The following is a 15205-nucleotide window of genomic DNA, read 5'->3' on the forward strand; positions in this document are numbered from 1 at the left end:
CTTCAGCCTTATGTATTCTTCCCTCAGTAAACTCACAAACAAGGTTACATCATGACGGATCTGATTTGTAATCTTTACAGAATAATCAAGCATTTTGCTCTTTCATTATCTTGTGTAATAGCAGGCATTTGCCTAGACAAGAAGGAATCATCTTAGGACATCAGACATAGTCATCGCAAGGATAAACTTAGGTGAGGCAGGAAAGTCTAAGCTACTCAGAGATCACAGGAATATTCTCGCTAACTAAAGAAGATGATTCATCAGGAAATGTTAATACAATGTCACAGATAGGAAAGTAATATTCAGGCCAGAAGCACAAACAAGCTGGATTTGTTGTCTTAAACCTGGCTTCCAGTGTTTGTTTTTTGCCTTAGTTCTGTATGGTCTTTTCAATTACTGGTCAAAATTGTCCTGAATGGATCATTATATCAAATTAGTGAAAGTGATGTAGCACTGGGCTTGTATATCCTAGACAAAACAAGGTAAACATGACAGCTGGGTAGATTCAGCCAAATATAGACCCACCGATTCAAAAGAGAAGCGTAATTACTCTTTCATTGCTTTCCTCAAGCCTCTTCACTTACCCCCGAACTTCCATATTCCTCCTGTGGGAGGAAAAGGGCACAGCTGATACAGGCAGAAGTGGTGCGGTTGTGTGCACTGAGGTAGGAGGAGAGAGAACCATGAGAACCGTGCTCCAGTCAAGACCACGTAAGGGAGGAGATACGTGTCTTCTACAGGAACCACGCTATTCCAGCTTTCCTGAAGATGCTTGTGCACTCGAGGGTTATTCACTCACAGTAGCAAAGCATCTTGATGCAAATGGCATGGGCTCACAACCAAGGGAGTAACGCAGAGTTCCCAGGTCTGGCAGGATTGTTTGCACTGACCCAGAACGGCTATATACTTCACATTTTTTTTCATGGGCTATCCAGGGGCAATTTTTAATGCCAAAATGACCCGCTTGACATAAAATGGAATATGTTTAGAGATACAGCTTGCTCTATGCAAACCATCGCCAAACCTGAGGTGGATGGGCCCCTCTCTGCAGTATCAAACCTCTCGCCACTCACACTGTCCCACGCTGGAAGAGCTGCCGTATCATATGAAGAACGCCACTCATAGGGGGAAAAATTTTTGGCCTTTCACTTCAATAATTTTAAGACCGTTGACATGAAGTGCAGTTTTAATGGAGCGGGATGACGATACGCAATACAGACCTTGTAAGTCATAAGACGCGTGTTTAAAGCTGCCTGTCCTCCACGCCGCCCCCATCACGCACCTTGCTACCTCTCCAGGCGCTACCTGTCTCGGCGGCGAGGCGAGGCGAGGCGAGGCGAGGCCCGGGCGGCGGCGCAGCGCTCACCGGCGGCGCCGGCCGTTGCTCGCGTAACAGCACCCGAGGGGAGCAGCCGCGCCAGGACGCGCGCGCGCTGCGCTGCCCGAGCCGCTAACGGCCGCCGCCAACGGCCGCGGCTCCCGCCGCCGACGCCGCGGCAGCGCCCCCCGCGGCGCCCGCCGGCAGCGGCGAGGACGGGGGGCGGGCCCGCGCGGGCGGCGCGCAGGCGCAGGCGCAGGCGCAGGCGGCGGCGCCGCGCCCCCGGAGGCCGCCGGCGCAGGCGCGGAGGAGGCAGCGCGAGGAAGCGCGCGCAGCGCAGCGGCGGGACCGGGGCCGTTGGTGGCCGTTCGCCCTCCCCCAACGGCGGCCGCCGCCGCCGCCATGGTGCTGGAGAGCCTGGCCCGCATCGTCAAGGTGCAGCTGCCCGCGTACCTCAAGCGCCTGCCTCTGCCCGAGAGCGTCAGCGGCTTCGTGCGCCTCACAGGTAGGCGGGGGCGGCGGGGGCGCCCGCCCCGCTAAGCTCCGGCGCAGCCGCTTTTGCCCCCCGGCGGCGCCGGGAGCCGCGGCGGGCTGCGGCGTGCGCTTCTCGCTCCGGCGCTCGCTGCTTTTCCCCTGGGGGTCGGGCTGGATAAGTTACCGTTTCGGGGCGGGGGGGAGCACATTTTAAATCGCCGCTGAGGTGTTTTAGAAGTGAGGTGACCTGGGGAGACGTTTTGAGGTGCCTGGTTAGGTAGGTGAGTAGTAGTCCTAGAGGGGGGTGTAGCGACAGGGCACAAGGTAGCAGACTTCTTGGCCCCCGGCTCATTTGCACTCTACTAAAGATTTCTCCCTGTACAAGTACCAGCAAGTCAGAGGCCACGCGCATAAAGAAGATGAGATTTTAACTTTAGGGCTTAAACCCTGCCTCTTCATTTAAAGAAGAAATTAAAGACAGAGTCTATACTGAATTAATAAGTAAGACTAGAAAGATCTCTTTCTAGGAGGCCAATGCATGCACAAAGTTAGGGTTTTCTTAATGCTTTTTTTTTTTTTTCCTATTCAGTCATTTTTATAAGGATTTTCTGGGCGAGGGAGGGGAAATACCTGTCTGTCAGCCATAACCCTATGCATAAAGTAAACCAGAAAAAAAGAAAAGAAATTGCTGAATACTAGCAAGTTCTTTAGGTGTTCAGTGCACTTTGGAGTTCCTGGGGTACTCTGTGTACTGGAACCATTGGACCCCAGGTTCAGCTGTGGTTGTACAGTATCAAATCACGGAATTAGTTTGGCAATAAAAAAAATAAGAGACAGTGACAGAAACTCTTTGGAAGTTATTCAGAGTGTAGAATCAATCCTATATGTCTGCGTTACACCACTAAGCTATACAGCTTTAGTAGTGCTGCAAAACAGTTTCATCTAGAACTAGGCACAACTTATTTAGAACCAGGTCTGAGTACTGTTTTGCCAGCAGGTTTATGTTGCTTGTATATTTAGAGCTCCATGAGACATCTTGTTATCTTTCCCAAGACAAGGAAACACATTTTAATGAACTGTTTCTCTCACTCTGACTACTCTGTCATCTGAACAAATGCCGTTAATCATATTCAGCCAATCGAGATTCAGCTGCCAGAAAGTTGGGAAGGGATACAATAAGCTACAGTAAACAAATGAGCTTCTCATACCCTTAGTATTTTGCCATTTCCTACTTAAGTTACTGCCCTTTTAAACACAACTGTACTAAAAATTTCTTAATACTGCTTGACTTCAGTCTCTTCTTACTTCACTTGCCTGGACAAATACACTTCTGTAACAGGGTTATTGTCTAGCCCATCTGTGTATTTGTGCATACCACATCCATCTTTAGGGCACAGGTGACAGCATCATAGGGGGTTTTATTGTTAAAGCTTAAGCCTGTCTCTTACATATAATAAACAAAAGCTTTTCAAAGCTTAAAGGTGTGGTCTGTCTGAAGGTTTATGCTAACTGGCCTTGTGGAAGCTTCAACTTTAGTAGTAGAAAGTATTCTGAAAACCTCTGGTCAGAACTTTTTTTTTTTCCGCTGTAGGGGAGAGCTGATTTGCCTTCATGTCGTTCACCCCATTGACAGATACTAGCTTGAATGTGAAGGGAGGGAGGAGCAGAAGCAAACCACCAAAACCTTCAACCGAGACCAAACATGTGAAGTTTCAGTTCCAAAAATAATAAACATAGGTAAAAGAAGGAAGTAAAGCAGAAATTGTTTTAATACCTGGTAGGAATTTACTGAATGTACCTGAAAAAATCCACTGTCTTTAATTCCTAGTGTTTTCTTTGACTTGCTCATGTGTTAAACCACTCTGAAAAAGAGGAATAAAGCGTAATTAAGAATATATAGCTACAGAGACAACATTCTGAGCTTTGACACTTTTTTCATTTTTTCAGCAATCAGTTAGACTGATATCCAGTGTTATACTTAGATATCTTCCTCTAAAAGGGAAAAAAAAAAAGGAAAATGGGAAAAAAAAAAACCCAGCAAAATCCTACAAGGTTGCTGAATATTATGGAACACTGTAAATGCAACATAGTGAGGCTTTTCAAAAGGATTCTGCCTTGCTAAAGGAGTCTTTTGGCTTGTAGCTGTTTCCTTTTAAGCCTTGCAGGCTGGGGTAGTAAAGAGAATGACATGGTAATGAGAATGACATTGTTTATCACCTCAGTCACAGCTGGACACTAGGCACTGTAGATATTCAAAAGATGCAGTCACTTTGTGCTTTATGATAAAGATTGGGCACTTTACAGACTAGCATAGTGAATTTCTGATTATGGCAGCTAGTATGCCTGGACCTGTGTGATTTGGAAGGAGGGCCTTTTAGCATGTTGGAATGAGTTTGGGAAAGTTAGCGGACAGTAAAACAGCTTTGGTAGTAAGAGATGCAAAAGTGCAGTAAGCACAGTCGTATAGACCTCCACATTTGCAGTCTGGTGTAAAGGGAGTAAGGAGGTTTTACACTACCACAGCCTAGGTGTCTAAATTAAAAATGATATTCTCTTAATGTTCAGAAGTCATTGAAACCTCATACCGATTTAAATATTTTTGTACTCATCTACACCCAGACCTGCATCAGTCTAAAGTTTTGGCTAAGAAAACTAGATTGCTTCACTAAGTACCTGATACTCTGACACCTGTAACTAAATAAGTCACTGATTAAGAACTAAGAATTTATCACAGATTGCAAGGACATAGTAGGTATTTCTCGGTATGATATTATTTCTTAAACAAAGAACAAATGTTCACAGTTTATCATCATTTGATATCCCTGTCTGTTCCACCTCTTTCGTATTGTTGGTGTCGTCTTAGCCTGCCCTTTCCTAAAGTCATAAGCCTCTAAGAGCAGAGAATTCCCAGTTCTGGGAATTATTTCACAGTTGCAACTTGCAGGTACTTTAGATAACAGGTTAATGTCCGTACTATGAGTAGTTGTACTATACATTGTCGAATAGTAACTCAGTGTTTTATAAATGGGTTTCTGCCTTTAAAATCATGTTTCCAGGACTGAGGAATACACACAGTGCAAAAGTTTGTATTTTAAACCAGGAGGAAGAAGGTAATTATGGCGATCATATCAATTAAGTTACAGTTAATGAAATGCTCTCAGACAAACAAGAGGATAAGAGAAGATTAATATTCTCTTTTGTGTTTACTACTACTACAAATTACAGAACATCATATTCTTTGGCAAACAACATATCAAAGATGTCGTGCATTTTCCTTTGCTTCTTTTTGGAAAATGAGAAATAATATTGACCTTAAAATGCCACAGTGTTATTTGTCCTTTCATGGCAGCTATTGAACTTCAGTCAAGGACCAGGTCTATAAAATGCTTGCTGGCATTGACCTTGTATGCAAAGGCAGGCCAAGAACCAAATCTAGGACAGCATAGTGCTTTGGTTGTTAGCACTTATATAGCTTCTATAAACCTTCATTAGCTTCTAGGTAGAGGCAACCTCAGTTCCCTTAATACATCAGTTGTAGAAATGACAGGCTAAACAAACTGCAGGGAAGAACCTTTTGTATGTGATATTATATTGTGCTGAAGAGGAATCTTAAGACGCCTGTTGTCCGTTGTGACATCACTGAACCGTAATGGAAAACTGCTTGCTTGGAGAAAGACACGCTTAATATCCGGTGCTAAACTCCTGAAGGTAAAAGCAGTCAGGGAGGAAAGAAATCATATGTTTGACCTTGGGTTTGATACCAGATATCTAAATCATCGCACTGCCGCTGCTCAGAAGCCTGTTTGTTTGTTGTCATGGCTACTTTAGCCTTCCCTTCTCAAGTCTGCTGAAATGAACAGAGTTGTCTCATGCTGACTTTGCTTTTTATGCAGGTACATTTTGTTAAACCAGCATAGACCTTAACCTCAAAATATCCTGGTCAGAAGTGAGAAAAGAGAATGTCAAGGTCTAAGAATTTAGGTGCTAGTTACAGTCCCCTTCCTGTAAACATGGTGTAGTACTGTGTGGGCTGTCTCACTCCTGGCCTACATGTTAAGACGACAGTTTTGTGGATCATCCTTTACAGTATTGAGGGAAAGGAGGAAGGGGAGACTATGATAAGTCTTCAGAGCCCATTTGAAAAATAAATTCGTCTGCAAAGCAGCTTGCTAACCTGTCCATAGCTTTGGGCTTTTTAATTTATTATCTGTGTGCTACATCTCTAAAAGGACTGTCACCTCTCCGCTTTCATATCTGCTGAATAAGCTAATAGGAATATTAAAATGTTGTGTGGAGTCCTTTGTATTTAGTTTGTGTATCAAGGAGAACATCCTTACAGATCCAAATAAGCAACAGAGAACAGTTAGGACAGAACTGCTTGTTACTTCTGAAGAGAATGTAACCGAGTGAATAATTTGAATTTACTTGAAGAATTTCATCAGTTTAGAGAATATGTGACCACAGTTCCATTCTTCATTTTGACTTGCAGTTAACATTTGTTAAGGTTTCTGCTTGCAGGTGAGCTGTTATCTTAAAGAACTGCTTTGGGGTCTGTGTAGCATCATTTCTATCTAAATTAGCTAAGACATAAAATCAAAGTGAAAGAGAACAAAGGATTAGTTGGTGAGAGGCTTATAAGCACTGGTCACTTGCTATGATTTGACTCTTGATGGCTAGTCCCTTTCTGTTCACATTCAATATATTATTTGTTGGATTTGTTACTGTTAGAATAAAAATTAAGGCATCGTCTTCTCGTAGACCTATCACAGTGTACTGAGGTCCGTGGCCTCAGCTCTGTGCAATTCATTGAACACTCTTGTTTCAGCAATGTTCCTGATAATTTCCAGGAGCTATCTTTTGGATTGGTCTCTGTCTAACACAAGTCAAGTTTGAAGACTAATCTCTTCAATACTCTGCTCTCCATTTCTGGCTCCAAAGACTGCCTATTTCCATGCAACAGAACTGATAAGCTAAAGAGTCTTCAGAATCCATGTAACTGCTGAATTCTGAGTATCAGCTGTGAAAGTGAACCGAATCTTGTGAATTGACTTACATCTGCTTCAGAAAGGTATGCATAGCTTCAAAAACACAGAGCAGCTTGCAGATGCAGGAAGAGATCATTGCATTAGTTTGAGTGAAGGTTTTCTTCCCTCCTAATCCAAAGGGCTGTAACTTTTCATGATGGTATCTTGTCTGTTGCACCCTAGAGGCATGGTCACGCGGATTTTTCAGTCTGAAAGCATCAGCCTGTGGCAGTCTTGTGACGATACCAAGTCAGATTACAATTAGCGTACAAGTTGGTGTAACTGCAGGCTTTGCAGAAACTCACAGCATAGATATATGTTAATAAAACCATTAGCTAGTGAGGACAAAACTCTTTAGCAGTGGTTATCATGGTACAAATACTAAATAATAACTTGATAAATAATAATCCTGTACTTCATATTCCCATTTTTTTGTGGTTTCCTTTCTTTGAGGTTACAGCTGTCATGTTCCTCTTTCACATGGGTGAACCTAACTGATTAAGATTCTCCCTTAGTTATGACTACTGACCTAGTGAGTGTTCTGACTTACATGTCGTATCAGGGGGTTTCATGAGGTGTTGAGGTGCCACTTACTGTTTAGTTGCTGGTCTCTTTTAATGACATGTAATTCTGATGCCAGACTCTTTCTTTTTCTGTGTTAATCTTAGTCCAGTTGCATTCATTAATCTGAAAAAAAACCTCAAACCCACATTTGATAAATGTCCTACTTCTGTTTGTGGTGCACCTATTGGGATGTCTGTTCTATTTTGGAGTTCAGAGTGGTTTTGCGGAGGTCCACCTCTGTGCCAGCAGTCAGGTCAAGTACTTGATTTGGAAGTTTTTTCAGTGACCGAAGTTTTTTCTGTTCTGAAGTGTGTTCCACGTCAGCCCTTCACAGGAGGTCAGAAAGTGCATTCTGACCCCACCTGTTGGTGGGGTGTCCTGGAACAACGCATCTCAATCCACATTTCTTATATGATACCGTTCCTGCTGTATGAGCAATGAGGCTGGAACATGGCTTAGTTTGTACTGTATGTCCGTAGCCGATGCAATTTAATTTTTCGCTTCAAGGCCCTATCGCAGAATCATCAGTGTCTTGTGAAAGTTTCTGAAATGTTTATTAGCCCTTTCTGATACTGGTAATTAAATGAGCAAGTGAAGCTATGCTAGGTGATTCTTAAAAGGTAGTTGCATTGCTTTGGTCATGTATGGTGCGAGGTCAGAGAGGTGCCTGATTAACTGGCTCTCCTGGTCTTTTTCTTGAGACAGTCTTGTGAGGTTTGCTTAACAGCTCCCCTCCTCCTGTACCCAGACTGACGGTAGTAAGGGAAAAGTATATGTGAGAACTGAACGCTGAGCATCTGGTAGGATTGATCCTTCTGTTGTGGCCCAGGACTGAATGTGTTTCTTTACTGGATTATTGGGCAATTTTAGTTTTTAATGAGCATTTTCACCAACCTTGTCTGGTAGAATAAAACTGCTTGAGATTTTGTCTTACTGTTACTTACAGTAAAGTTAGAAGATACAAACAAGCACCGTTGTCCAGGAAACCTAACATTTTGTGCAACACTGAGATACTTATTTCCACAGTTGTCTTTAAGAACTTATAGTTTATTGGGGGAACTGAGAAAAGAGCAATAGAGACTACAATATTGCGACAACACTTAGCGAATTCTGTAAAAAATGTATTGCGCATGGGGACTACTGCAAGTGGAGGGGTGGAAAGACTACTGAAAATTCTTGTGCCTTTTTCATGCATGCAGTTGTGGAGCATTCTCAGATAAATGCAATAAATAGGGTTTCACTTCAAAGGCTATAGAAAGCTTGAGGAGCATAAAGCTATTCCCACGAAATATTTTCATTAAATGGTGTACTTTCAGAACATTCAAATTATTAAGAAAAAGCCATTGCATTCTAACTGGCAAAATATTACCATGAACATGTGCTTTATTATTACAAATAAAATTAAGCTACATGAAGTAATACGATCTTTTGGACCTCAAAAACTACCTAGCATCCTTTGCCTGCTATATCGCATTTCCTTTCTTGTGTGTCTTAATCTTGAAAAACAAACTGTGGAACAAACTTTTGCTATGTTCTGACCCTAAACCATTTAAAGAGGAACTTGTTTAAAGTGTCTGCTCTTACATAGTGCTTGTGTAGCTATTTATGCTTCAGCTCATTACAGTTCTTTATTTCTAGTTTTGAAATATCTTTAAAATCCCTTCCGCTTCTGTATGGCTTAAGATTTAATATATCCTCCACCACCTTAGAAAAATGCTGTCTCCTCTATTGTTACATTTTACTTAAATTACGCTGGAGCATTGCCACTGCTTCTTCTGTGGGCAGAGCAGATCCACCTTAATATACTTACTGCTCTGTTATATTTTATACCAGGTGCTGATAAACTTCTTACAAAGGAGTTCAGTAAGTCCTTATCTTATTAGTATGTCTATAAGTTTTATAATGATGTAGCAAGGCAGGTACGTCTGGAGAAGATACTTGAATCTTTCACCTGTACCTAAAAGAAGTTCTTCAGCAAGATAAAAAAAGCAATTTTCTGTGGCTTGACCTACCTGGAGGGACCTGTCTGATCTCAGGTCTCTTCCTATATGCTTATTGTAGCAACTGGTTGCAGACCCTCAAGCAAACAGAGCTCTGAAGAATAAAATCAGAAAAAAAATGGTGAAAGCTTGTCACTTTGCTAATGCTTATCTAATATCTGCATCATTTCTGCCAACAATTTCTAGAAAAAAAAAAAAACAAAGAAAACAGAACTAATGAAATAAGGAAAGCTCAGTAAGTTAAAAATCTGAAATAAGCAATTAAAAATAAATTATAAAGCATACTGAATAGTTCCTCTCATACAGAATGTAAAAGACGGACACTTAATATTCTGTAGTGACCTTTTAGCAACTTCCCAAATGTAATCATGGCCAGTTTGCTAGTACATAGTGTTGATTTACTGTAGGTAAGCAAACCACTTGTGATTTTAGGTTTCATCATTACAGTACATCTTTTATTTGTTTTGAGTTTATTTTCTTCTATTGAGTTATCTTCTAGAGCACTGAAATTAAATTTGAGATGAAATTTGTACCTTGAGTCCAATTTGTACCTTAACTACAGTAAAGCCCATGTTTTAATCTGGGGCTTCTGCACAACTGCTCCGTCTGTGTCCCAGTTTTATTTCTTGCTGACTTAGCCCTCAGAGCCTTGCCAACCGAGCAGCCCCATTCTCTATCCTAAACCTAAATCATTTAAGAGTAGCTGATGCTGAACCGTACTAAAGTGGTGCCAATAGCCAATCTAAATTCCATGTGTCTTTAGTTTCAGAATGGCTGCGGTTATTGCCTTTCCTGGGCGTGCTGGCTTTGCTTGGTTATCTCGCTGTTCGTCCATTCCTCCCCAAGAAGAAGCAGCAAAAGGATAGCTTGATTAACCTCAAGATCCAGAAGGAAAATCCAAAAGTAGTGAATGAAATAAACATTGAAGATCTGTGCCTCACTAAAGCTTACTGCAGGTGTTGGCGTTCTAAGACGGTAAGATACTTCTTTGTACTATACCAGGATTAGACTGAATTTGCATATTTTTATCAGTTCTGTCACTGTGAATTGGAACATCTTACTTTTCTCTGGAGGTGGAACATGTTCCTGGTTTCTGAGAATTGTACAGTTCTTCCCTTTCTCCACTCTAGACTTATCTACATGCAGGGAGACCGTAGAAACTTGTAAGAAACACAGAAGTGTTTTCTAGAAACACTTGCGGAGAAACGACACTTTGAGTAGATTAAAACCAAGCAAGCCTTGTTTAATACGTGGAGATATATTCTGACTGGCTAGAAAGTAACTACTCTACTTTGCAAAAACAATGTTTAGAAAGTTACCCATATTAGAATGAAAGTAAGGCTGGACTTGCATTGAGGATGGAGAGAATATCTTTGTCTGGGCCAGAGCAGTCAACAGATGGTCAAGTCACAGTTAACTTTGGATGTTTCACATCTGCCAGCTCAACTAGCTGTGTAAGTTATACACAGGTATTTTTCCTCTACCCCCAATTCCTTGCAAGTGCCTCACTGTGCTCTGTTTTTGGCCTCTGGACTGAATGCTTCCTTGTTTTAACAAAAAATTCTGCCTTGGATCTAAGAAACTGTCACAGGTACTCTCCCTTCGGAATAATCACTTTAGCAAAATATTTCAGTTTTGCTTGAAACAGTACTTTCTGGTGAAAAATGATTAAACAAATTTGGAACACTTCCACTAGTTCCACAATAAACCTTAAGCCGTTTGTGGCCACAGCCTTGGCTGCTGCTTTGCTGACTGTTCTTTCATGCAGAAGGCTTTGTCTCTAACTTTGATTCCAAGAATAGCTGTTTTAGGACCTCATAAACTTAGTTTCCTGTAGCAATGTGTTTTTTCTTAGCAACATGTGCCAGGTGCTTGATAGGAGACAGGGATTTAGATGATGGAAAGAGACTTAGGAGGAAGAACAAGAAACTTTATCAAAATATTCTTGGCATAGGAAAAGCTATAAAAAAAAAAAACAACTATGCAATTGCTTTACAGAGATATACTAATTCCTCATGTATGTTTTCTTCCAGTTCCCTGTCTGTGATGGCTCTCACAACAAGCACAATGAATTAACGGGAGATAATGTAGGTCCACTAATACTCAAGAAGAAAGAAGTATAGCAGATACCTAATCCATTAGATCATGACTGATAAGTCTTTTATACAGTTGTAGTTGCAGGAGATGACATTTTATTATGTGATTAGATTGATTTAGTCTAATGATTGCTGTAGATTTCTTTTTGGGATAAACTCTATTTAGACAGTGCTAAATTTCACTGTTTTGATACTTTATTCTGAGAAGAATTATGTCTGCTGTGTAAAACGGTAAAGTAACTATCTCTGTAAATAAGTTATTTCAACAATAAAATGACTTCCTACAATTAAGCCTTTTTTGTATGAACATGCAGTTATAAAAATGTCACTATTTCAGAGTGACAGAAATGTACCTTTTGGCTGATTTTGTTCTGCTGGGAAGCCACTTTGTATTCTGGCTTTCAGAAGCAATGTTAAGTGTGGGATAATGTTATAGTTCCAGACTTTATAAGCTAAATTACTACACAGCTCAGCCACCAACACTGTCCCTTTATTTCAAGCCCCTACATTGATTGTTAATCAGCTCTTGTGAGTGGACACAGATTTGCTCCTTGCAATTCACTTACACTGTAGACATGGCTTTTTGTAGCAGAGACTTATGGGAGGAGTTGGTTAAATGACAGAACCGAAAGAGTGGAGGTGAGCTGTATTCTTGGCTTGTTACTGGTTCAGAATGACTTTAGGCGAGGCAGAACTTTGCTGTATTACAGCTGAATTTAAAATGTGAGTAAATTGTTACCTGTCTAACAGCTAGACTTTAGAAGAACTAATTAAAAGTGCTTTATTCTTCAATGAAAGACTGTACCAGTCAGTTCAAAAATAAAGTTTGATGTGTACTACAATTTTAGACAATTGCCTAAGGAAGGTCTCACCTGTCCTTTAACACCAGTTCATTCTAGGAAGCCCCAGAGCAGTCTGCCATTGCCGTTCTCCAAAGCTTATTAACACAGTGCTGAAACAGAAAGCAAGTCAATAAGCAGTTCTCACATTATGGCTTTTACAGCAGTAGAACTAATGAAGATCATGCCTGCATTTGTAACGGTTGTGTTTGTAGGTACCTAAAGGTTTTGCCTTGCAGCAAAAGATGGCAGATTAGGATGTGATTGTATTTAATATGCCAGTATTTAATTGTATGGTACATCTTTAATCCATGGTACAATCTTTAATGTTTTAATGCTTTTTGTTGGCCTTATCCTAATAAATGAAAACACACCATAAACACTATCATTAAAACACTTACAATAGAGAAAAATCCATAATGTTACTAAATGTCTTGTACTGTACTCTACTACTACTCATAGGTGGATTATATTGAACACTATATACAAGCAATACTGAGTGAACCCACGTTAAGTCTTTAAAGCAAGTTTTCTAATTGTAATTTCTAAGAGTGTTGAGTCCAAGCCCAAATTCTTGGGTTTGGTGAAGGGATTGCTAGATGAAATACAAAAGCCCACGTACAGCAATAGGCTGTTAATATATACAAACCTGTATGCATTTCCAGCTTTTATCAGAATATCTTTGCATTCAAATAATTTGATTTCCTGCTAAGTTGAGAAATAAATTGAATCCATCTTCCATATTCAATTCCTTTGCTGTACTCAGACAGCTCTACTAAAGCAGCACAGTAGAATTGATTTTGTTTTTCCTCGCAAAGCTCCTCCAAGAGGGGAACAACAGATTTACTTCTTGACTATCTCTAACATGGCTTTATTATGTAACTGTTTTTTTCCTCCCCACTCCTGTTAGATGAGATTGCTGCTAAACCATCTACAAATGTGGCTATGAAACAAACACGAGTGTTTTTTGGTTTGTTTTTGTCTATAGGTGAATGGAACATGTATACAGTATGTGTCTGCAATAGCAGTATTCAGTCACAGTTCCGTTTTGGAAAGGACATTTTAGTCATTTTCACAAGATAATAATAAAATAAAGATCACAGGCAAGATAAATGACCATTTCCTTGCATTTCAAAATCTATGAAGGTAATGTAGCCTCTCGTGGCTCCAGTTAGACGCAGAGACTCCCATCTTACCTCACAGGGTGTTGGAATAGGCCTGTGTTACATGCAGAAAAGATCCCTACGTATCTGGTTTATACGTGCTCGTGGGTTTATTTTAATACCCTTGGCAGAACAAATCATTTAATCTTCTGCAAATGCCACCTGCAACTGTGCAGCTGAAAAGCCAAAATAAACAAAAGCTTAACAAGGCTGGTTGTAATATTTTCACTGCAGAAAATTCAAACCAAGAATGCTGCTGCTTTTGGTTACCAAAGTCAGATTTCTCTTTCAGCCTACCTGCCAGCTGAAAATTGGCGTGCAATACGCTAATATCACAGCAGTGCTGAGGAGGGTAGCAAATGTGCCCCAGGATGAAAGAGAATATGCCACCAACAGCTACAGGAGTCACTCTGGTCCTCTGTGCTTCCTCTGTCTTTGAAAGGTAGGCATCTGTGCCAACAGCTTTTGCCAAGTAAACGAAGCTTGCTTGGACCACTGACTTTGCAACGCTGCATAGGATTGGTTTGTCTGATCCAGTGCTGCAGGCAGTGTGGATTCTTCAGCTGGCTGCCACGCACAGAACATTTCACTGTCAAGTTAGAACGCGGGGCTGAAGGAAGAAAACAAACACATTGCTGACTCCTTCAACAGCCACTCTGTGCTCTAAATGTGAAAGTGAAATGCTCTTATTTTAATTGCATAACAAGTATAAGTAATCAGCAATTTTTCTATAGAGTTTTAAAAATCCATCTCACACAAAGAATTACTAAGCTGTTCATGTTGTATTCCTAAACTTGGTGGGGATAGATAAGAACTATGGAGCCCTGCCTCTCACTGATGTTTTTTAAGAACGGGTTTAACCAGTTATTCACCAGGATGTGTCTTGGCACTGAATGACTTTTCCACCCTAATTTGGAAGCTCTACACAAAGGGATAAATTTGCTCATAGTTCTAATAAAGACCAGGATAAAAGCAGTGGATCAGATCTTCACAGTCTCAATGCAAAGTCAGAGAAAGCAAGACTGTGTGTGACATAACACGCCTTTTTACTCTACTAGACCAGTAGTGCTTGCTTTTCTTTTGATTCTGAATTTGAACAGTGGTTGTATTGAACCTACAAATAAACCTGTAAAAAGTTGTCCAATTTGTGTCAAATATTAAATGCATATAAAGTGCGACTGGCACAAGAGCAAAATATAAGAACTATATCATTCACTGTGTCATGGCCATATTATCCTGTGTTTTGCAATCAATTTTAGACTTCAGTGCTCAGTTTGGCTGAAAAAGAGAGAGAAAACAGCGATTATGTATGTTTACATTATCACTGCATCCCCTGGCCTGTGCAAATTCCTGCTTCCAGATGGCCAATTTCCGTCTTTTTCCATATGCTGCCTGCTGTAACTGCCCACCGCACGCTGACAGGAACGCGCTGTGCTGTCGGAGCCTTCTGCTGCAGAGGCTTCTGTGACCCTTCTGGAGTTCCTCGTGCACAAAGCGCTTGGTGCTCTGCCACGTTATGTATGTGATTATGTCTGCATGACAGCAGGACTCCCTCAGTTATAGTTTACTGCACATTGCGCTCTAATTTTATTTGCTGCAAATGAGAGGCTCTTTGGTATGGCATAAAGATTTTATTGGCTTAAATTTATGCATTATGCATGAATGATTTCATGGCATTTTGTTAAAAGGGAGGTGGCCTTAATTGTCATGACTCCATCAGCTCAAAC

At 40.9% G+C, this 15205-nt stretch overlaps 2 protein-coding genes across 2 annotated transcripts in view; one reads left to right on the top strand and one right to left on the bottom strand.

Moving 5' to 3' along the window:
* Positions 1-1247, bottom strand: part of UBE2D3 (ubiquitin conjugating enzyme E2 D3) — a 36888-nt gene extending 35641 nt beyond the window's left edge. Inside the window, exon 1 of the mRNA XM_026108957.2 lies at positions 1221-1247. Within this exon, the coding sequence (XP_025964742.1) occupies positions 1221-1232 (12 nt within the window). The 5' untranslated portion in view covers positions 1233-1247. The remainder of the gene's footprint in view (positions 1-1220) is intronic.
* Positions 1248-1573: 326 nt separating this feature from the next.
* CISD2 (CDGSH iron sulfur domain 2) lies at positions 1574-11763 on the top strand. Its single transcript, XM_026108939.2, has 3 exons — positions 1574-1823; positions 10144-10355; positions 11414-11763. Exons 1-3 carry the CDS (start codon positions 1721-1723, stop codon positions 11501-11503), a joined length of 405 nt encoding a protein of 134 aa, XP_025964724.1. The 5' UTR covers positions 1574-1720; the 3' UTR covers positions 11504-11763.
* The last annotated feature ends 3442 nt before the right edge of the window (positions 11764-15205 follow it).

This window comes from Dromaius novaehollandiae, chromosome 4 (assembly GCF_036370855.1).
Source record: "Dromaius novaehollandiae isolate bDroNov1 chromosome 4, bDroNov1.hap1, whole genome shotgun sequence".
Lineage (NCBI taxonomy): Eukaryota > Metazoa > Chordata > Aves > Casuariiformes > Dromaiidae > Dromaius > Dromaius novaehollandiae.

What these genes read in the sequence shown, in the direction of transcription:
- CISD2 (XM_026108939.2), top strand. Translation starts at nt 1,721, where the DNA reads ATGGTGCTGGAGAGCCTGGCCCGCATCGTCAAGGTGCAGCTGCCCGCG. An exon ending in CGGCTTCGTGCGCCTCACAG is followed by an intron (nt 1,824 to 10,143) that starts GTAGGCGGGGGC and finishes ATGTGTCTTTAG; the next exon opens with TTTCAGAATGGCTGCGGTTA. An exon ending in GGTGTTGGCGTTCTAAGACG is followed by an intron (nt 10,356 to 11,413) that starts GTAAGATACTTC and finishes GTTTTCTTCCAG; the next exon opens with TTCCCTGTCTGTGATGGCTC.